This window comes from Taurulus bubalis, assembly GCF_910589615.1.
Source record: "Taurulus bubalis genome assembly, chromosome: 2".
Lineage (NCBI taxonomy): Eukaryota > Metazoa > Chordata > Actinopteri > Perciformes > Cottidae > Taurulus > Taurulus bubalis.
The window spans coordinates 42,456,925-42,478,391 of record NC_136590.1 but is presented as its reverse complement, the minus strand read 5'-3'; the positions used below and the strand labels follow the sequence as shown (position 1 = coordinate 42,478,391).

General features: G+C 42.2%; 2 protein-coding genes across 2 annotated transcripts; both read right to left on the bottom strand.

Moving 5' to 3' along the window:
* Positions 1 to 6,557: 6,557 nt before the first annotated feature.
* On the bottom strand, positions 6,558 to 8,761 carry LOC306733250 (uncharacterized protein). Its single transcript, XM_079214461.1, has 4 exons — positions 8,628 to 8,761; positions 7,957 to 8,358; positions 7,742 to 7,795; positions 6,558 to 7,648 (listed from the first exon to the last, which is right to left on the bottom strand). Exons 1-4 carry the CDS (start codon positions 8,752 to 8,754, stop codon positions 7,215 to 7,217), a joined length of 1,017 nt encoding a protein of 338 aa, XP_079070587.1. The 5' UTR covers positions 8,755 to 8,761; the 3' UTR covers positions 6,558 to 7,214.
* Positions 8,762 to 10,420: 1,659 nt separating this feature from the next.
* On the bottom strand, positions 10,421 to 17,067 carry capns1a (calpain, small subunit 1 a). The gene is made up of 11 exons (XM_079237628.1): positions 16,988 to 17,067; positions 15,737 to 15,793; positions 15,611 to 15,647; positions 15,425 to 15,517; positions 15,132 to 15,189; positions 14,978 to 15,042; positions 14,452 to 14,520; positions 13,923 to 14,001; positions 12,789 to 12,905; positions 12,322 to 12,380; positions 10,421 to 12,232 (listed from the first exon to the last, which is right to left on the bottom strand). Exons 2-11 carry the CDS (start codon positions 15,781 to 15,783, stop codon positions 12,206 to 12,208), a joined length of 651 nt encoding a protein of 216 aa, XP_079093754.1. The 5' UTR covers positions 15,784 to 15,793; positions 16,988 to 17,067; the 3' UTR covers positions 10,421 to 12,205.
* Between the last annotated feature and the right edge of the window lie 4,400 nt (positions 17,068 to 21,467).

Here is a 21,467-nt window from a genome sequence, read left to right as displayed (position 1 = left end):
TGGGCCAAGGTGACGATAGGAGACTTAAAATATTAAGTATGAAAAATACTCATTATATATAATACAATTAAATAGCAGAGGGTATTAAATTTAAGAAAATGAAATGATAAAGAAAGTTCACAAATGCAAAGTATACAGTGTATATAAAGTGTATATAAAGTATATACAGTGACTAACTAAGCAACATATGTCTAACATCTTTTTGACACCTGTGTCCCTGTGTGTGTGTGTGTGTGTGTGTGTGTGTGTGTGTGTGTGTGTGTGTGTGTGTGTGTGTGTGTGTGTGTAGCACATCCTCCCATCCATCACACCACATCTCCTCCGTCCCACAATCATCGGCTTGTGTTTCTTTGGAGGCACGTAAACGCTCATCCTGAGCGTGTGTCCGTACAGCGGCGGAGGAGGCCGCTGTCTTTGTGTCAGGACAGCAGATGGACAGTGAGCAGCGCTCCCCGCTCTGTTGTCATCTGTATTACTGGCAGGAGTGTGACACGAGTGTGCCACGGGGCATGGGAACCAAAGAGGAGTCATGTCAGACCCCCACCCCACCCGGCCGACCTCTCCCACTAGTTTGAGTGGCCGGCATCTGCCTCATCCGCAGCCCACAGCAGCTTGGAGATCCCTCTCCCTGAGGACTCTTGAAGAGGGGGGGGGGGGGGGGGGGTAGCTGCTGCAGATCTGACCCCCACAGGCTCTCGGGGGAGAAGTCGACCTGTTGTGGCCACTCCTGCAGCCCCAGCCTGCTGTCTGACTGCGGGACAATAGGAGGTGCGTACACAGTCTAAAATGTATATGCATGTCATTGGGCTGATTGTTTGATCTCATTAAGATGCTGCAGAGTCGTCGAGTACCTAAACATGCACACATCCCCCATCGGGCTAATTTATGGTTGAGTCAGAGGGGCGGGAGGCTTCTGGAGGTGCATTATTAGGCAAATCACTGTATCTCCTGAGTCAGTCCACTCTTCCTTTCGCCTCACGTATACAAAACCTTTACTTCCTCTTTAAGGCTCATGATTAGACTTCTGAAGATTAGTTAAACCAGGTGGAAATATTCACATGGAGCATTTAGACCCTAATGTAGACCAACGTGCATTACAGAGAGACTTTAACATTTAGAAATACATATTAGATATGTAATATTCTGCATCTATACAAACACCTGTAACCACCAGAGGTGTAGGAGGAATGCAATTACAATTATACTGTATTTGGTTTACAGTATAATACTGTAATATGTTCATTTCATCTCCCGTTAATTAAAGTAATTGTGTCTGATACGATTATAAGTATTGAGAATATAAATATGTGTTCATAGTCAAGATACCTTGTTTGTACTCATGTGAGAGCTGTTTATGTGATGCAACAATAACATTTTTAGAAGAGTTGATATAGTTTTGAATAAAAAAGGGTTTGGCTTTGCAAAGACTTACAATACTGTATGTGTATGTTTTTAATTCAATTACATTTATTTTGTATAGAGCAAAATCACAAATGACAAATTTGCCTCAGAGCTTTACAATCTGGAAGACATCCTCTGTCCCGGGACGTCACATCGGATCAGGGAAAAAAAACCCCGAAGAAACCTCCAGCAGAGCAACAGAGGAGGATCCCTCTATCAGGATGGACAGAAGCAATAAATGTCATGTGACCAGAATGAACAACGTAACACAATTACAGCACATTACATGAATATGACAGAAATGATTCATGTAATGAGATTAGTAGGATGATGAAGAGGTTATGAATACCAAGAATAGCAGCCAGAGTTGATGTAATAGAATAATAATGATAATAAAAGCAGGAATGGTATTGGCCATACTTAGAATAGCAATGCAACTAATAATAATAATGATACTAGCAATCCATGTCAACCTGTGAGGAAAGAAAGCACAAAGACAGCAAAGTAATGTGCATTAACGGTGCATGAATTCATACAGAAAGAGAGAGAGAAGAGTGGTACAGTACAGAGATGAATCCTTTATCTGATAGACAAGTTAGACAAAAGCAGTTTTAGCAAAACTGTTTGTCAAAAGTTATTTTTAAACATGACATTTCCTTCATTGATCCATTGCATCGATATCATAATGTGACATTAATCACCAACAATCCATCAACATACTCCCTCATTATCACTATCCCATCAACTTAAAATCAGGGCCTGCTTTGCTGCTGGGCCGTGGCTCCCTACCGTTGTCCACAATGAGCTCTATAATGTCGGTATGTTGGCTATTGGAGACAAAGAGTTGGGCTCAGGTGTCTCCGTCCTGTTTTGGGCCCATTATTCATGAACAGCTTGCAAGCTCGACGCGGTGCGACAGCATCCGTCATCCCCCTGGGTGAACCGCTAATGTGCTGCTGTGAGTCATCTCATTGTCTCCTTTTCTGGGCTTCATGGTCCTGTTTCCTGCAACAAGCTACCGGCGCTAACAGTCATATTACTTTCTCTTTATATAAGCAATAGGTGTTTGCTGCTATATTAAGGCTCTGGATATCGTAAACGTTTTTATAATGACATATAGGGGATCAAGTATCATAATAATTTGGGTCACTCGCTGACATGTTTTGCAAGGATACAAGTGTTTTTTAATTCCCATCGTTATAATATATTAAACTCTTTTCTATAATGTATAAACTTGCTAAAGGAGTTGTTTTGTGTGTTGTTCTTGCATATATTTATGTACTTTTTAAGCCAACAATGACTACAATAGAGCCCTGCAGGTATGATGTATTTTTTGTAGATCAACGAAGTTCGCATCACACTGGTTCTCCTTCTTTTTTAAGACACGGAAAAGCTTCAAAACTCAGCAGAGAGGTATTTACTGACATATTTTATATCGTGGGACAAAACTTTTAAATCTCTTCAGCGTGTGTTGAACCACAGACCTTAAATCAGACTTTATATCTCACCAGCAACACATTGGAAAAACCAAAAGTACCGACTCATTCCTGCAGAACTCTATTATAATGCATTATAACAGGGATTATGATATGTTATAAAAAAAAAGATTATAATCCATTAGAACTATGAATTATAATACACTATGAGGCTTCGAAGAAGAAATGTCAGTGAGTGACCAGCAATTACTTATCATGGCATGTAACCTTATGAGTCATTGTAAAATGCGCTATAATGTGTTATCGTTATTGTTATAACACATTATGACGTTTGTCTTAATGCTCATTATGTGTTGCAGTGCTATAAGCAGGTCCTAACAGTTTATAAGTATGTTTATAATGCATCATAGACATGGGCGTTACCAAAACATTTTATATGAAAGTCTTCTAATATACACTCTGATTATTGCCTCAACATATGGGCCAGACAAGTCTGTCTCTGTGAGTTACTGATCACTCCACCCCGAGTCAACAGAGACGACGAGGTAAATGAAGCACAACTGTTTGCCTCAGCAGCAGATGTATTAATTACCCTTTTGTCGAGGCACAAAAGGAGGCATCACAATTATTCAATCCCGTCCAGGCCGAGCGGCGGAGCGGCCTTTCCTCCAGCCCTTCATACCTTTTGCTCTGCAGGCCCAGACTCGGTCCTCCGCTGGCAGATGGCGGATGAAAGAGGGAGCTGGGAGGAACGAGGGAATGAGAACAGGTGGGGGCGAAAACTGAAGAAAAGGAAAAGGGCACCGGGGTCAACTGGGGCAATAGAAAGGGGGAGGGAACGTACATATAGACTTGCAGAGGGACAGATCGATGGAGAGATTTATTTTTCCCCCTTTACATTGTGGCTCTCTAAGTCCAGGCCTCTTATGGCCAGATGTCCAGCAACTCTGTAGAAACGTGAACAAACGTCTACAGGATGCTGCTGGGAGAAAGATGAAGAACGGAGCAACATAGAACGGCTCTACTGGCACTTGTGGACAATATGTTGTCCAATCAAACTCCTCTCTTGTATGCAGTTTCTTTATATGCAATGCCACTAGTTACATTACATTTCATTTAGCTGATGCTTTAATCCAAAGCGAATAACAACAAGTTAAAATGCACAGTATATATTCACTGTGTATAAGCCTATTGTTGACCATGCAGCATGAGATTCACCCACATGAACTGTTGTGGAAAAGTACAGAGAAATGCAGCCATATGCAGGAATTCAATATCTGAATTCAATCAAGCACAGATTTAGTGTAAATATTCCCTTTCCAAGTAAAAGAGAGTGTATTTTATTCTACAGACAGGAGACGGGGCAGAATACAGTTTTATGGTACTCAAAGTGAATAATGCCCTTTCAGAGAGGCTTAAGTCTCAGGTTTAAGGGCTCCGTAAAGAACTGAAGGTAAAAGACCGGAGCACAATGTGAATACAGCTGCCTATTCAGGACCCCCCTCTCCAAGCCAGACACTAATGCTGCCCCCTGCCTTCCAGCTATATGGAAGGGAAGCCCCCAGCGGACTGGTGCACCCCTGCTGCATCCCGCCTCCTCCTCCTTCTCCTCCCCCTCCTCCTTTTCCTCCTCCTCCTCCTCCTCCTCCCTGCTGCGGCACGCAGGGCCGGCCCCCGGCAGCTGTTTAGCCAACTGAGAGCAGAAGGGGCTGCAGCAGGGGAACAATGCCATGTGACTTAACTCTCCCTCTTTATGCGTGTGTGTGTGTGTGTGTGTGTGTGTGTGTGTCTGCGCTCGCGTCTGTGTTCTTCATGTGTAATTAAGAATGGAACTCTGCAAACCAGGCAACCCCCATCCTAAAATCTAATCACATCCTTACAGATGCATCTTTATGCTAAAAGGTGGAAACGTTCAAATGTTCATCTCAAACTTCAGCTTGGTCTGAGTAAACTTTGTCAATGGAAAGAAAATATTTTTGCATTCACATGCATTTGTAAATGATAAGCGTGTAAGGAGTGTATTAAGCAGAGCCACAGCAAAATCATGATTTAAATGTGTTTGTTTTTTCAGTTTTTACCATTCGTGTGGCATTTCTGCAACTTCTTCTAGTAATGCTCTCATTTTAAGGCTCACATTTTAGCATGCACACATTTGCAGCTGAGCACCACTTTAAACCTGTGAAGTCCCTGTTGGAAAGATGCATTTGACAGAATCGCTCTACATTAATGAGACTGCTACATTGCTGTGGAGATTACCCAATGGCCCAGGGAGTGGGCAATAAATCTACCAAAATAAGAAACTCCCCATCTGTGACGGTAATAATGGTTCTGGTTTGGACTCTGGGTCTAAAGCAATGCGCTACGAGTGGAGCACTTTGACTATCTGGACTACAACAATTGAATTTAAATCCAATCAGCATGATAAAGACTCAACAGGGAGTGTAATAAACACTACGTATACTGTCTATGAAGTACTTTTAGCTTTATTCCGGTCTCTAATGGACTGCTATAACCAGCTCTGATTTTTTTTTGTCTGGTATCATTCATCTTTAATACCTCTATCGTGTTATCTTTAACAATAAATACTTTTAATAAGTGCCATGCACTGTCTTTCCCCATTTCCTCAAGGTTGTCTCTTTCCCACCGCCTCCTGTTGGGTCCTGTCGTCTGCCAGAGGCTCTGAGGCTGCAGCTCTGACAGGCTCAAGCACGATGAATGCAGGATTCGTCCCACTGACTCAAGGCACTTTAAAAACGATTTGAATTGAGTATAGTCATGTACATTGTACACTGTAGAGAAGAGCCAACTCTGGACATGGTTTCCTCTTGTGTCTCCTCAGCAGACTGGGCTGCAGAGCCCCCTACTGCCACTTCTATGGAGCTGCGGCAGTGGCTGGACATCTGTGGCTGTTGGGCCTTTGTCTCCATCTGACCACAGAGTCAAGACAACCAAAGATTCATGCTTTACACTTCCTAAAAGACTATGCTCAAAGGATAAGGCTACAGTCTATGGTCTAGTGGTATTCTACTTTGTTCATTTTGTAAATGTCCTGCCTACTTCAGATGTGCATCTTTAAAACAGATGACACACATATAGTTTCATTTGAAAAGAGGCTAAAATCAGCTGGTTATTCAAACAGGAGGAAATGTGCATTTGTTAGGAACAACAGCGGTGGATTACTACACATAGGGGGTCGATTCCAACTGAAGTACAACATGACTCACTTCTTAATAGTTTCTGGACAATAATGGAGCTCTATGACACATGAATACATATATCAATATCTGGACACAATTAATCGTAAGGATGAATTTGGTCTTTGTTGACACTGAGAAAACACACTGAATGTCTCAGTGTTTTCTTTGAGGTGGATGTGTAATTCATATCACATGTTTTCCATCAGTATAGACGTAAACCACTTAAACGATGCCAAACAGCTGAAGCCACATTGACACGTTTTAAAGCCAAGTCCGAGCACAAACCTCCAAACCAATGAGGAGTGTTTTGTTAAAAACATTTGAACCACTACTGCTGTTTTTCGTCTATTAGAAAATGTAAAGGATATTTGAAATTGTGCATCTCCATAAACAATACAAAATACGGTCTATAAGCCAATAAAACGCCAGACGGGGAAGATCCAGATGGATTGAAGAGTGTCCACATAGCACTTCATTGCTAGTAAAATGACATTTGTTCTGTTTAAATACATAAGGGATTTAATCATATTTAAAAGAAATTATTAAAACATATTCAAGTGTTCATGTTTGCATTGTACAAATACAAAAAAAAAAAAATCTGACAGACAATCAAAACATATTCAGTTACAGGTATTTTCAAAAATATCTAACACACCTTGTTTAGCACTCAGACATATAGACCATATAATGGTCAGGTGCTGAAATCCACTCACCTTTACAGTACTTGATAATCTCCAGACACTGATGCAACTACAAGTTAGACCAGGACACATGAACGGATTCGTCCAGACCTTTTCTAAATCAAAGATTCATTCTTTAAATGTCAACGTTAAAAGAATGTAAAAGGCTGTAAATGTTGTGTATGCGTAGTAAAAAAAGAAGAAAAAAAAGAAGAAGCTTTACAGCGTAAGTGGTAGGAGACTCACTTTCAGTAGCAAAAAAACCCAAAACCTCCACATGCTCTTTCTTCGTGACCAACATCGGTTATTTTCTCAATCCTTTCCCCTGCAACCTCACAGACAGTAAATCCATCGATGCAATGTTTCTACGAATACAGTTGTAAAATAGAACAACAACAAATCTGATGGGTACTATCAAAAAGTACAGTAACCAGCAGTGGAGTCTGACCCGAAGGCCATGTATGCAGTCAGTGGTACAACTGGGCGTCTCTGTTTTGCCGCTATAACGCCGGCCGTCCGTTCAGTTTATCGTGCATGAGCGAGATGGCTCCGCCCGTGAAGTCTCTGAGAACCTGCACCGTCTCGCGCTGGAGCTGCAGCGACTCGCGCACAAACTCCTGCTGGGTCTCCGCCAGCTGCTGCACCGACTCGGACAGAAGCTCCAGGGAGCGCGAGACCGTCTCCAGCAGGATGTTGGTGGCGTGCTGCTCTTGAAGGCTCAGCGACGCGCTGTGCAGAATGCTGTCCCTCGTGCTCTGCGAGCGCTGGCTGGGCGTTGGATGCGAGGCCGTCGCCGGCGGCGCGGATGACGGCTGTCCTTGTTTCTGGAGGCCGTTGTTCGCTTGGTGATCCTCTGTTGGTTTTGCAGCCTGGGTGGAAAGAGGCGCCTCATCCCTTTGGTCATCGTCCGAGTCTCCAAATGCAGCTTCAGCATCTTGAGTCAAAGAGAAAGAAAAAAAAATGCTCGTCAGTGTTGTCTTATTGCTCAAACATGTTGCGAAAAATCTTCTAAATCTTGACAACTCACCTTCTGTTGCAGGAACCTCGTACTGCACATCAAAGGCAGGTTGTGAAGTGTCTCCTGCAACATGCAAAGCATTTTAAATGGTTTAAAACACACAGAAATTGTCAAATGTGAGCCACTAGTGGAGCAAAATACTCTAAGAGAAAGGGGACATTATTATTTGGTGTGTTACGTAGACATTTGAGCTTCAGTGATGTTCAGACATTTTGGGCACTCACTCATGCTGTATGAGGTTGCTGGGTCCATCGCGCCATTCGGAGAACTCTGCATTCCAATCATATCCTCATCCATTTCTTCCTCCTCATCTTGCACATCGTCATCATCTCCCAGAGGGCCAAAGTCAGCCGAGCTCTGATCTTCCTTGTCCATCTCCAGGATCTGCAGCACTATTTTCTCAGTCTGATTTAGGTCTCGAGAGAGACGAGAGTTGAGGCCCCTGTTGGGCACCGCCCCCGACCGCATGGCGGCCACCTTCCGCTTGGTGTCACACTTCAGGTCCGACCATTTCTTGATGACCTCGATGACCTCCCGTTGGCACTCCCCGATCTCATTGACACGTGCGGTGATTTCTGCCCACGTTCGCTTCTTCACGTCCGTTTGCACACCACGATTGAATTTGCCTTCGGGAGGAGAGAGAGAGCAAAAAATATCCCTAAGCACTTCCTTTCAAATGCCTTTTGACAGTGATCAGGTCACATTCAACATCTTACAATATTCACAGATTTACTGCAATGCCTATTATACCTGTGCACCACCAAACGCTTTTATTTCCTCTGCTTAGCTTTGTTTAGTTAATATTTTTGATCACCAACTTCCTGGGTACCCAAGCACAAACCAAAAGTGCAATCATCTAAACTCTGATTGGGATCAGCACTTAAAAATCACATACCCACAACAACCATCCGATGCTTCCTCACTTCATCCAACAGGATGTGGACTTCGCTGAAAGAGAAGCGAGCTTTTCTTTTCTTGAAGCGGATAATACTGTCTTGGTTGGAGTACACTGGCGAAGACATCCTCCTCCCCGCGGTGTCAATAGGTGTCCAGCTACTTTGTAGTCTCTGCTGAGCTTCAGCTGTCTGTCAGGCGGTGTTGTGCTAACAACAAAGTCAAAAGAGCACGTTGATGAATCCACTCACGTGTGTCACTCCTGCATCAATCACGAACTCGATCTCGCAAATCACATTTGAGACCGAGATTAAAGTCTCCGCACAAAAGGGTTGACTTGAAGGATGAGGGAAGTAACGTGAGTATCACCGCTCGTTCAGGCTCAACAGCTGGGCAATGGCCGTGCGGTGCGGGAATAACGAGCCCGGCTGGTTGAATATGACAGCTGAATAAATAATGAATTAATATGGACAACATTTTAACTGTAACGTAGTTACACGCACAGGTTTAGCGGTTTTCATACCGTGAATCGGGGGAATGGAGCAGGTTGAGCGTGATGATAACAGTGTCAGTCCTAGCCGTGAGAGTCTATGGACAATGGACGATGCTACAGTCGCTGTACGCACGCGACAGACTGGTTAACTAGCTAGCTAAAGCTATATGTAGCGTCCACTCGTAGTTACTCATTTAGACACCTCGATACCCACACTGCCCCGATATGTTTACGAGTAAAACGCTCTGTAATTTCCCTCATATGGTGAAACATGCATTTAGTCCACTAGCCTTGGTATAATGCTACACAACGGCACACACTAGGTTAGCTCTCTTTGCAGCAAGACAACGTCAGCTAACGCTTCGTTAGTCAGAAACGGCTAATGAAGCCCTTGGTTCGCGTAACCTCACCTCACGAGGGATACCATAACGACAAAAAAAATGTTAACGAGATGGTGAACATACCCCCAAGTCTAAGAAGTTGGGATTTGATCCAGAAACGTAATGATAAACTTCCTTATGGACAATATAGCTACTGTCAAGCTAGCCAGTGCGAAGCTAACGCTACACAAAAGATGTCCGGTAACGTTCGTAAACGAGTTGGCTGAGTTAGCGCTGCCGGTTGAATGATTATTGACGGACATAGCGGTATTAGTATAGCTATAGTACAGGGCCTTTACGTATTGCTTTCGCGTTAAACCATAACGACGATTCATCTTGTGATTTCGCTAATTACATTACTTTGTTTTATTTCTTATACTTTCCCTGTTGTAACAAGGTGCTTTTATTTTGAAGGAGCATGCGTATTCCCTGGTATCGTTGACTAACTTGACTTGATTCAACAACCAGCGCGCGCGCGCACAGACATATTCACACACACACACACACACACACACACACACACACACACGCACATGCACACGCACACGCACACACATTTACACAGCAACTGTGTAGCTCAGTAACAGCAACAGTGTAGCTCAGTAACAGCAACATACGCAATAGGAACAATACATATAATGAAGTGTCTTTGCATTAAAGCCTATTAGGATTCGGTTACATACATAAGCTTTTAAACAGCACACTGATCTGTATTCATTTGCTAAATATTGGCTACAACTCCCTATTTGAGCAAAGATATATTGGACTGGGATCTATTTACAATTGAATAGCCAATGCCAATCTGAATGGTGCAGAAGCAGATCCCAGTTCAGCCTAAAGGAGCCTCCATTAGTCATTGGCCAATGACTCAAAGTAGCCTGCGACAACTGTTCGTAGTGCATCAAGAATAAGTTAGACACATATAATATACCCTTTTTATTCCAAATATGGCACAGGTATTTATTTCACCCAGCATTCAGTAACAGTTTAATGGTTGTGGCTATAACTACATGGTTAAGAACACTTGATTATGCCATCACTACTATTGGCTGCATGCATTAGTGGCATACACACGTTATATATTATCAATTTACACATTGTGCTGGCGTTATCCGGTGCAGGCATTTTGAACAAGTACACAGCGATACGTAGTGGTTGGTGAGCTGAAACATAGATGGTGCTATGGCCAAATGGCATTGCCAGCATTTAAACTGCAACATATTAGCATGCCAAAACAAAGCAATGCCTCATCGGATGTTAATGTGCATCAGTATAAGGAGAAAGCACTGATGTTCCTTACTGCAATGCATATACAGTGCAACTCTGATGCAAATCATTAAATTATGATCTGCTTGCAATAGGCTGTGGTGTGAGTGTACAGTAATTTACACATCTAACTTAATATTCTTTAAGTAATATAAAAAAAAAAAGGCAAGCTGTCCCACATTGTTGTTTGAGTGAACAAGAATCTCCAGTCAGTGAGGCTTGGGGCTGGTTTCACAAAGATAATGAATAGGACTGTGGTGTAACAAATAGAACATCAATGCCCTCGCAAGACAGATGGTATAGACAGCGGAAGAGGTGGAGAATGTCGAGTCAGACTAATCAAAATAGGGAAACTTTAGCTACAAGTGTAACTTTATGAAGCTGAAAGTCTCTGCAAAAGACATGGTCCACCCAAACCCGTTTCCCTAAACCACATGTAGGCCTCTTCTCTGGGCCACACAGGTGTGTACACACAAACTTACACCTTTGTGATTCTTATGAGTGAATTAATTTTCGATGAGCTGGAGTAATTCTCTGAATTGAAAAACATGCAGCATGCTGAGCCTTTAAACTGCAAGGACTGATTTGCTTTTTGGGTACATTAACGCCCTCTTTAAGGCCGCTGCACAACCTCACAGGTTTTTCCAGTTACTCACTCTGCTCAGATTGAAATTGGGTGGCGCTTTTCTGAGACTTCACACTGTGTGTGCTAATGCGAACGCTAAAGGTGTAATGGAAAAAGATAACAGCAGACACGAAGATGTCAATCAATCATCTGTACACGCCCACATAGTTGTGAGAAGGCTATAATTAGGCAAAAGCATCGGCAGCAACTGTGCGCGTGTCCAAATGACAAACAGAAACACGGTTAACCAAGCCACAGCTTTGCATTGTTTACTTCTGTTCACTCCAGCAGAAAAATTCAAATTTTTGTCCAACGTCCACATTTTAGCGGTAAAACAGTCTCGGAGCAAACTCTATGATTGGCCGACCTCCACAGATCCCTCTCGACATACAATCTTTTGTGAGACCAGCCACATACGAAAATGGAGCTTCCAGCTTTTTCACATTACATTTGTACAAATTTCCCTGCGTATAAAACATCTCGATATTGGCCTGCCTCCTCTCGTTGCACGAGGAAGGTCAAAAGCAAATACCAAACAAGCGGACCAAAATCCTGTCGTCTTTATGCACCTGATGGGGACCTTTGTGAATGCAGGTTTATACTTTTCTGGGTTGCCAATACAGTAATTTCTGTCTCACAAGTATAATGGAACGACAAACAATCCCACTACGCCTGCATTGCATTAAATTGGAAAAAAAAGAAACCTGCACACACAAGGGATTTGCTGAATAATGGGGAGTGTGTAGGGATGGTTGAGAAAATGTTGTGCTAACAAACAAAGTGGTTCCAAGCAGGAGGGACAGCGTCGTCTGGACTCAAGAGTACATGGTCAGCTGAAGCCACTGAAAAGACACAAGCAGAGAGGATGACTATAGAACTCTGAATTCCAGTCAAACCCCACTGAGATTTCAAAGAGCTGAGATCTGCTTACCTCCTGAACGTTGACTTTGATAGTCCCGTTGTTATCCTTATCCAGGGTTTTGAAGGCACCTGAATCAGAACAGATTTTATCATCAAACAACCCATTCTGCAGAAAGGACAGCTGACAAATCGGACACTACAATATAACTTGTATAACTATTATTTTTCTATTTTAGTTTCCATTAGGCACTAGTGTAGCATCACTTCTTATACGCTTTGTAGTTTTAGAATTGTTTTACTTTATTTACCTTACTCTTATTGCTACTGTATTATATTTTGCAATGCTGTCAGTATTATTTATTTTACACTTCATAATTGTTATTATATATTTTTTGCTATTCTGTTGTAATCTTTAATAAAACTTCCTCTGGGATTAATAGAGTTCCATCTTATCTTCAGCCTCAATCATTCGTATCACACAGCTGCTACACCAACACATTGAACCCATTTATTTCAGCTCTGGTCTTTCAGACTCACGGCACATGGCATCCAGCCTCACAAGGCAGCCAATGTAGTTGTCAAAGTCCATGTTGCCGCTTTCGTCGCTGTATCTGCGGATGATCATGTCGAACAGCTGGTCATTGAGGGGGAAGCCTGGGGAAGAGAGAAGCAGATGATGAGAACACAAATATATACAAAATGCTGGTGTGATATTCAAATCATTAACTGCAGCTCAAAGATGTGAGGCGTTCAACAGAGTTCAGAAAAAGTTGGCTAAGGGTCTATAGCTCGTGTCCACTTATATATTTATAACCTTTTTTTAAATTATTAATAATGGCTAATTGATCTTGTTTCTGTTTTATGAAACCATTTTACAAAAAGTGCATTCTTTTCTGTTTAAACATGCACAGCCACATGACGGTCGACGGTTAATCAAAAGCACCGTTGTAAGTCCCGCTGCACTCATTGCTTTACCTGTGTCTCTTACAGGTTTTTGCATAAACTAAAATACACTTTCTGAAATTAGGGCCCTCTTTCAAAGCTCTGCACACAAAAACAAAAATCCTACATATCTTGGTTCAAAACTGTATCAACTCTTATAAAAATAATATTTTTGCATGTGCCGAGGATAAAACCCTCATTTGTAGCGTTCTGTAAATATAGACTATGAACATAAATGCAATGTTTCAATAATCAGAATAGTCTCAGACAATGACTAACTGACGATGACATGAACATATTAGAGTGTTGTACTGTAAACTGAATACAGTATATTGTAATCACAGTCCTAACTCTCTCGACATTGTGGTTTCAAAGAACAAACCTGAATTTCTGATTTCTAAGTGATCTAATTGGTTACAGGTGTTTTCACAGGTGTATTCTGGGTAAAGGTGAGTTAATATTGAGTGTGGTATTTCAATGGCAGTGTTTAGCAAACAACACATAGGCTTTTAGTTGTGAATGATGAGTCTAACGTAGATAACTGTGTGAAGATATTTGCAAAAAGTGTATTTTAGAATTTTAAAAAAATTGTAAAGCAGACAATGTGCTTATGTTTTTTTGTGTCTTGGCAATTGTTCATAACTATACTTTCATTTTGACTGCATCATTTCAGCAGCGGTGCCAACATTTAAACAATAGGTGAAATTTAAAAACAAATTAAGAACTCACCAGCGGCTCTGAATGAGTTGGGCAACTCATCTGCACCGATAACACCGGAGCCATCTGCATCATAGGTTTTGTACACTCCCTAAACAATAACCATAGAAAGTATTTAACGCATTAAGACAATTCCCCGGTAAGCTGATTCACAACCTAGAAAGAAGGACAGAAAGAATACACACTATTCTTTCTAACAAGCTGTCAGTATGGGTGTAACAACCATATAATAAATGCGTTTAAAGAATTCCTTTAAAAATGAATACAATTGCATTCTTTTATTTATTTTAGAATGAAAAAATAATGGAGGGAATGTGTGGTAGGCTTAATTGAACAAGCACCAACACCGTGTGTCACATCACTGATAAACAGGTTATTACTTTGATTAATTTGACAGGAAATTAAATAATTTATTCCACATTAATAATGTGCCCTTCATAAACACAGCATACAGATGTATGTGCATGTAAACCATGGAAGTTAATCAAACAACAAGTGTGGCACACTGTACATTCAGATGAAAAGTGCCCGCTGTACTCACCTGCCATTTCTTTATATTGTTCCAGAGCTGTTTGAATTCATGAAAGCCGAGTCTTCCAGTGCTGTCACTCTGTAACAGCGTTCAGGAGGACAGACAACAACGTTGTTTTCTTCTTTGGCTCCATCTTAAACATACAGTTGCATTACCTGTGGACACGCTGTATTTGCCCAAGGCGTGATTTTACGAGACTTCCTCATTCGTGTGGTAAAGAATTCACATTAGTGAATGAGTGTCAACTGTTGTTTTACCCCCCCCGGATAACCCACACCGTCCAATACAGCGGGACAAAAAGGGGAGCAGGCTCGACCCGATTGTGGAAATCTGTTTGAAATGTCCAATTGTGGCAGTAATAGCCCATTGTGTTTCAACAAGCTGTGGGTGTGACGGAGTCCGGTGGGCAAACACATCCCTTTTTATAGTCAGTTGAGTGTGTGTGTTTTTCTTACTGCGCCGACACAGTTGGCTTCATATCCGCCGCCGCCTAGATCACACGACACATAACGCCCACGAATGATAGAAAGGATACATCCATGACTGCCACCATGCTCCTACAAGACTCAATGCTGAAACCATCCGTCTTCAGGTCTCCATCTGAAATGCAAGAAACCATGTTACCATGTTTTCCACCTCTTTTCAAAATTCATTTTCGTTGTCATATATTCATCTGGCACACATCTTACGCTTTGTAATGATTCTGTTGAGGATGTCCATCAGCTCTGTCGGGCTCACTTCCATGTCCTATAAGACAAATATTTTACAGTGTGAACATCACAAAGTTAGCAGAAACCAGTACAGATTCTCAACTGTACGGTGGAACAAAATGAATGCTGTAGAAATGCTTTTTGAACAGTTAAAACACCCTTTACACTTTTATTTTCTAGTATTAATAAAATCGAATGTATGTACACATTGTGCCATTACTGCAGAAACAAACAGAGCTTCAAAGAGAGGTACAGGTAGATATAGCACTCACCTCTCCGGCGAGCTGCTGGAAGACCCTGCGGAACTGTTTCTCCTCGTCACTCTCATGCTGCTCGGCATATACAACTGGCCTGCGTGGTGGAGGCTGCGGGAGAGAGTCACAGCAAACATTACAATCCAGAGTTAGCAGGACGCCGATGTTCAAACGGACCAGGTCATGTCACGTAAAGTCACTCACAGGGTCAGAAGGCAAAAATTGGTTTGGGTCGATGTTGCTGCAAAGAGAGGATTAAAAATGACAAGAGGTTAGGTCACAAACCACACTTCTTTTGGGCTTCGACAGGTAAGACTCTGCGATTCTCACCTGACGACATCGATGACGCCACTGAGGAATTTCCTGGCAAAAAACATCTTCCTTCAACTGCGAATGCAAAACACAACAAGAATTTAGGGGAAAGATTCTGATTCTTGACTTGAGCAGCATGTAGATCTACATGCCATTAGCAGAATTAAAATGATTGGAAATGAAGGCAGCAGTGATCACTTGTGGTTAGAGTAATGCACTTGTGGTCAGAGTAATGCACTTGTGGTCAGAGTAATGCACTTGTGGTCAGAGTGATGCACTTGTGGTCAGAGTGATGCACTTGTGGTCAGAGTAATGCACTTGTGGTCAGAGTAATGCACTTGTGGTCAGAGTAATGCAGGTAAAAAAGTATTAGTCACTAAAGCAATTAACTAGAGCTATGCTAAATTACAACATGCTGCGATTGCTCTTGTCTGGTGCCGTGGAGAAGTTTGTATCTCAGAAATCTCAAGAAAAACCTGAATTCAGTGTCTGGTAAAACAAAATCTAACAATGCAAACACTATTAATAGGAATCAGAAAGCAGTAGTAGATGGTTCACACACAAAACCAAAACCACATGGACTACGAAACAAGTCAATGTGAATGTCACCCACGACAAAAACAATACTGTGTACAGCAGCCCTGGTAGAGTTTGTTATCCATGTCTTGTGTTTTACTCGATCCCAGTCCAATTAGTGCACCCCCCCCCCACCCCCCCTACTTCAAATGTTTTCCTGTTATGGAAAAGAAATGCAATGCCGCACCCAGATTGCGAAAGGCAGCTTCACATTAAAAGGTTTTCCTGATCCTGCTCAATCAGACGTTTTAACATTTGAACTTTAAAACGCGCACAAGAAGGAAACTAAATGTGCCACTTCCGCGTCAACGTGACGTTATTGCTCAGATTGGGTGAGTTAACGAGTTCCACCGTTGCACTATATCGTACCATTGCGCTCGTATAACAGCATTATGTCAGATTATCTTCTGTTATTTGCCTAATCAATGACAGCTGCCTCAAAGCACTGAAGTATCGTCGACGCCGTGCAGCCTAATTCCCCCACAGGGGGGATTTAAGAAGGAATGTACTGACGGCAGCCTGTAAATATGCGACAGCGAGCTAGCTAAGCTAACGTCAAGCTAACTATCTGTCATGTTCGGCAAAACTTGGAACAGCCGTTATTATCAAATATCACATCCTATATTGTTATTTTTTTTTTCAGGTAAACGACACTTTGGTTACCGATAACTTGACGTGTGTATGCAACGTTACCGTGAGACGACAGCGCTGTCGAGTCGAGCAGGAAACAGGAGTTGGAGAGTTGCTGTAAACTCAGCCTGCAGGATGGTCCGTCAACACGCCCCAACTGGCGCTACAGAGAGCAGCTGTGTTGCGAGATGGTGCTCCCGCAGTCGCTTCCGTCTTCGCTTCCGGTTTCAGGCTCGATAACGATTGGTTCGATATGATGCGAAACACTTTAATGAGATGAGTCGGGCCGAGGCAGACTTGCGCAATTGCTATCGCCGTCTTGCTGCGTGCATTACATGAGCTTCTTATAGTCAACACATATTAGATATTAAATATTTTAGGGCTATGCTCTGGAACAGAGCCGACCACCAACAGAGGTAGACCCCACATAGTTCCAGGTTGTCCTTGGCGGTCAATATGAATGCGCTATACAGAGGGACAGAACTGCGATGTTTGGTAATAAGTAGTCCATAATTGCATTAATGTACAATAGTTGTATAGCACACATGCACATACAGTAGGTTAAAAATCATCCAGTCCATGTCCATTCAGCATTTATTTCTTTACGTTTTTTTGTATAATTGTGTACATAATAGTTCTGTCCATTCTTCACCTTGAACTGTCCAGCTTTGTTGCCCTTTGTTCCTCGCTTTCAGATAATTAGAACACTTTATTAATCCCCAGTGGGGAAACTCATTTGTCACCAAAATGCATACAGTTCAACAATAGACTCATACAGACCACAATAGACAAAGCTCACAGTGCACAGGAGGCAAGAAACACATCACAAAGAACACACCACACCAGAAAATGCCATATGAAACATGACCGACATCAGAAAAATGCTAAATCTAAAAATCACAAATAAAGCTGTCCATTAAACAATTTTTATGTCTGTGTAAACAAATGTAGTCACATCCCTTGCATGTGTACACATACTTGGCCAATAAAGATTATTCTGATTCTCATTAGTATGAATAGTTAGAGTTACTTGCCTGGTTTACATATTTTAGTTACCTTGGTTCAAGTATATTTTTGTATTATGATCTGAAACTTATATGGTAGTCTAGATAAGTCACATAATGTGTATTGGTTGTTTGAGGGCCTAAGTAATGATGAGGCCTAATGTAATCTATGACTTTCAGAAAGGTCAAAATGAGACCGACAGATGACGATCAATGATCGCTCAATGGACGAGCAGGAGCCTGATATTGGGAAGTGCATTGTCATAGGAAATCCATTGCAAATAAGGTGAACTGAATTAATCCTTTTGTGTACAATTGTGATGCAATTATTCAATTATTAATATATACTGTACATTGTTACGTAATACTTTCAAATGCAAAACAACTTAATTGCGTGTAAAAGACAGATCGCCAGATTCTTGCCAATTCACAGTCCCTTTGGGTTGTACTGGGGTCCTTTGTTGTTCTTCCCCCTCTCTCTGTCGTCTCTCTAATGTTGAACCAACAACAGAAGGCCCCCCCAAAAAAGACCCCAAAAGAAGCCACAAAAGCCTGCAGTGTAATCATTCTACTGGGTGTTACTCCACAGTCAGATCGCCTTGTAATCTCAACAGGGTGACATATCAAGCAAGCTGCACTTCGCCTTTCACCGAAATGCTTGGGCCAACTGGCCTGAAAATGGGCGAGTATAAATAATTTGAATATTGGCACAAAGATCAAATGTCGACTTCAATCATCTGCCTTTCCTGCCACCGCCCTGCACAGGCCAAGAGGCACAGAACAGCACCCATCCCCACTCGCCCCACTCCAGTTGCCGGTCTTTGTACATGCAGATTTTTTCATTTTCTAGTGTGTGTTTGTGTGTGTGCGTGTGTGTGAATGTAAGCGCTGGATAATACCAGCAGGTGGAGTCAGAGAGCATTTGACAGAGCTGAATAATAGCACCCATATTACTGTATATTCTGCATTCAGCATGCAAAGAAATAGGTCCAGGTCATTTCCATAAGTGTACGATTAGCTCAGCGTAGCCACGGCTGATGTCACTGTTTCCCTTTGCTGACACAAACTTCTCCGTCTGCACTGCTGCATTTAAGTCAGACCCATAACGCTCTATGTCTGTAGTTTGACAAAGTGTTGGTTGGCGTCTAGATTTAATCATGGCACGGTTCCTGATGGATTAGAACAATTTCTTCCCCGTCCAAAACCCGGCCCTGAAGAAGTGAATTTATTTGGCAGAAGAGTGTTCTGACACTTTGACAACGGAGGACCTCGTTCCCCGTCTTGAAGACAGGTGCTGCTCTGTCTTTATCGTGCAGCTACATCTCCTCTAATCCCTCGTGGCCGGGCCCTATCATGGTCGCCGTGACAGTGCAGACACTTCCTCTTGTTCTCGGACCCAACTGATAAGTCTCACTAGCATCCTGCACCCAGAGACAGGATTCATGTATGATGGCAGCGTATCCTCGACTCTGCAGCTTTCCCTCAAATTCAATGTTCTTCACCTGCTGGCTTATAATCCTCCAAACCCTGCAGGCTTAAACTGCTGTTTACTGTGCTTTGAGATATCTGGAGTGTAACCTGATATTTAAGATGTAATCAAATGTGATGTTCCAGAGCAGAAACAGTGATATCTGTCCTTCAGATCCCACTCCAGCTAAAATTACTCCATCCATGAAATAGAGGTATCCATGGTTACATCAGGAGCCATGTTAAAGGGTGCCTCAGTCAGTGCATCTCTATTCTCCAGCAGTCCCCACCTTTTTTTCTCCCTTCATTCATCACATGAAAGAAACCCACGGTGCCACCTCAAGGTTTTCCGACAGCTTATAATGGTTTGATTTTGCAAATGAGATTTGCGGGGTGGGGGGGAATCATTTCGATAACATTGATGAAGGTAGACCGGCCATTAAAAAATCTCTGAATTATGAATGCAAACCATATTACATCTGCAGTCACCTGCTTGACGCCGAGGGAGTGAAACGCAGGAGCCGGTGTGGTTCAGCGCTAACGGCGGCTGCAGGTTGGGATATCGTATAGGAGCATCCCCCGGTGCGACATATTTGCAGTCTTCAGAACAACTTGTTACCTTGACAACGCAATTTTATCATTCAAGCCCATTGCTGCCCTCTCTCACAGCCGGAATCAAATGTGCCTTAAATGTATACTGCTGCAGGGTTTTACACCTCAATTCTGGGTGGAAAGGAGACATCGGATGGGTTGAGATGTGCAGAATATTTTACATTAAGATTTCACTGCACAGTGTGGGAGGATTTTTTTTGTCATTGCAATGTGAGAGGAGGTGCTTTTGGTTTGGTTGGGGAAAGCAAATTGGACAGTGGGAATAAAGCAGATACAGGTTTAAAATGAGATCATTAGGACTGAGAATACGGTGGTCTTTCATAGGAACATTAAACTACGTAGCAGTTATTAAAAGCACTCTAAATATTTCTTCTAACTTTCGGGGTTTAGAGACACAGAGGAGTTTATGAATTCAAATTGGAGGCATGTAGTTCCCCAAACAGCAGTGACCTCAGGGTGGTTATATAGCCGATGACTTATAATGCTGGTATTTGTGTCAGGCCGTACTTGCAAGGCAGTTACTCATTCTGAGGATCGTCTCTTTCACTGAAACCCAAGCAACCAAGAAACACAGAATTTTATAATTTTTATTCCAACGGTATCTTCATCAAATTAGTAATCATCGTTTATCTCTGAGTTCTGGAAACTGAGAGTCGCTTGAGAAAGGAGGGAAAGCGCTGTAACTGTCCGAAATATTGAGATTGAGATTTTTTTACTTCACGATTTCGCAGAAAGAATGGAGAATTCAGTGCCGCAGCGTGAAGAAGGACAAAGGAGGGGCCATTTAAAACGACCAGCGGGCCGTAGTTTGAACAGCTGAGCTTTTTAGAACCTAAACGCTCTGACATGTTGCGAAACTTTGAATTGTACCCACTAGCTGTGCTCAGAGCTCACACAGAGATCGTCTTCCATGATATCAACCAGAGTAAATGGCTTTTCATTAGGTTGTGCAGTGCACCTATAATCCTGTGTCAACCCGGCTCTGGCAGTGTATTCATGATCAACCCAGCCATGCATGGCTTATGTTGATGTATTGTACTAATATTGGCTCGCATTGAATATCAGATGCCTGTCATATTAGCCCCTGAAATAACAGAGAGAAAGCTCAAATGAAATCTAATTTACACCACTTTGGTCCAGACTGAAATATCCCAAAGACCTATGGGTGATTTCTTTCATCAGCTACTGGATTCATGTTCCCATCAGGATGAATTGTGATACCTTTTGATGTTTCATCTGGTGATTAATTGGGGAAACACATTTAAATGGTCAATACTTTAGTTTGTGACCAACCTGAAATATTTAGCTTTGATGGAATGGTCCAAAACTCATGTGTTTCCTGTTAATCAGCATGTCAGTAAGTCAGCTCTTATCTGAGAGGTGAACATAGTAAACATACCTGCTAAACATGATAGCATGTTAGCGCGCTGTTTTTACTTATGTTGTGTGCATAGACTGTG

Bases quoted from the DNA above. Each gene is read 5' to 3' on its own strand.
- LOC306733250 (XM_079214461.1), bottom strand. From the start codon at position 8,754: ATGTCTTCGCCAGTGTACTCCAACCAAGACAGTATTATCCGCTTCAAG. The intron at 7,796-7,956 runs GTGAGTGCCCAA...TGCATGTTGCAG, and splicing joins AGCAACCTCATACAGCATGA to GAGACACTTCACAACCTGCC. The intron at 7,649-7,741 runs GTGAGTTGTCAA...CTTTGACTCAAG, and splicing joins CGAGGTTCCTGCAACAGAAG to ATGCTGAAGCTGCATTTGGA.
- capns1a (XM_079237628.1), bottom strand. From the start codon at position 15,783: ATGTTTTTTGCCAGGAAATTCCTCAGTGGCGTCATCGATGTCGTCAG. The intron at 12,906-13,922 runs GTGAGTTCTTAA...TCTCTTCCCCAG, and splicing joins CAACTCATTCAGAGCCGCTG to GCTTCCCCCTCAATGACCAG. The intron at 12,233-12,321 runs GTAAGCAGATCT...GTGTCTTTTCAG, and splicing joins TCAAAGTCAACGTTCAGGAG to TGGCTTCAGCTGACCATGTA.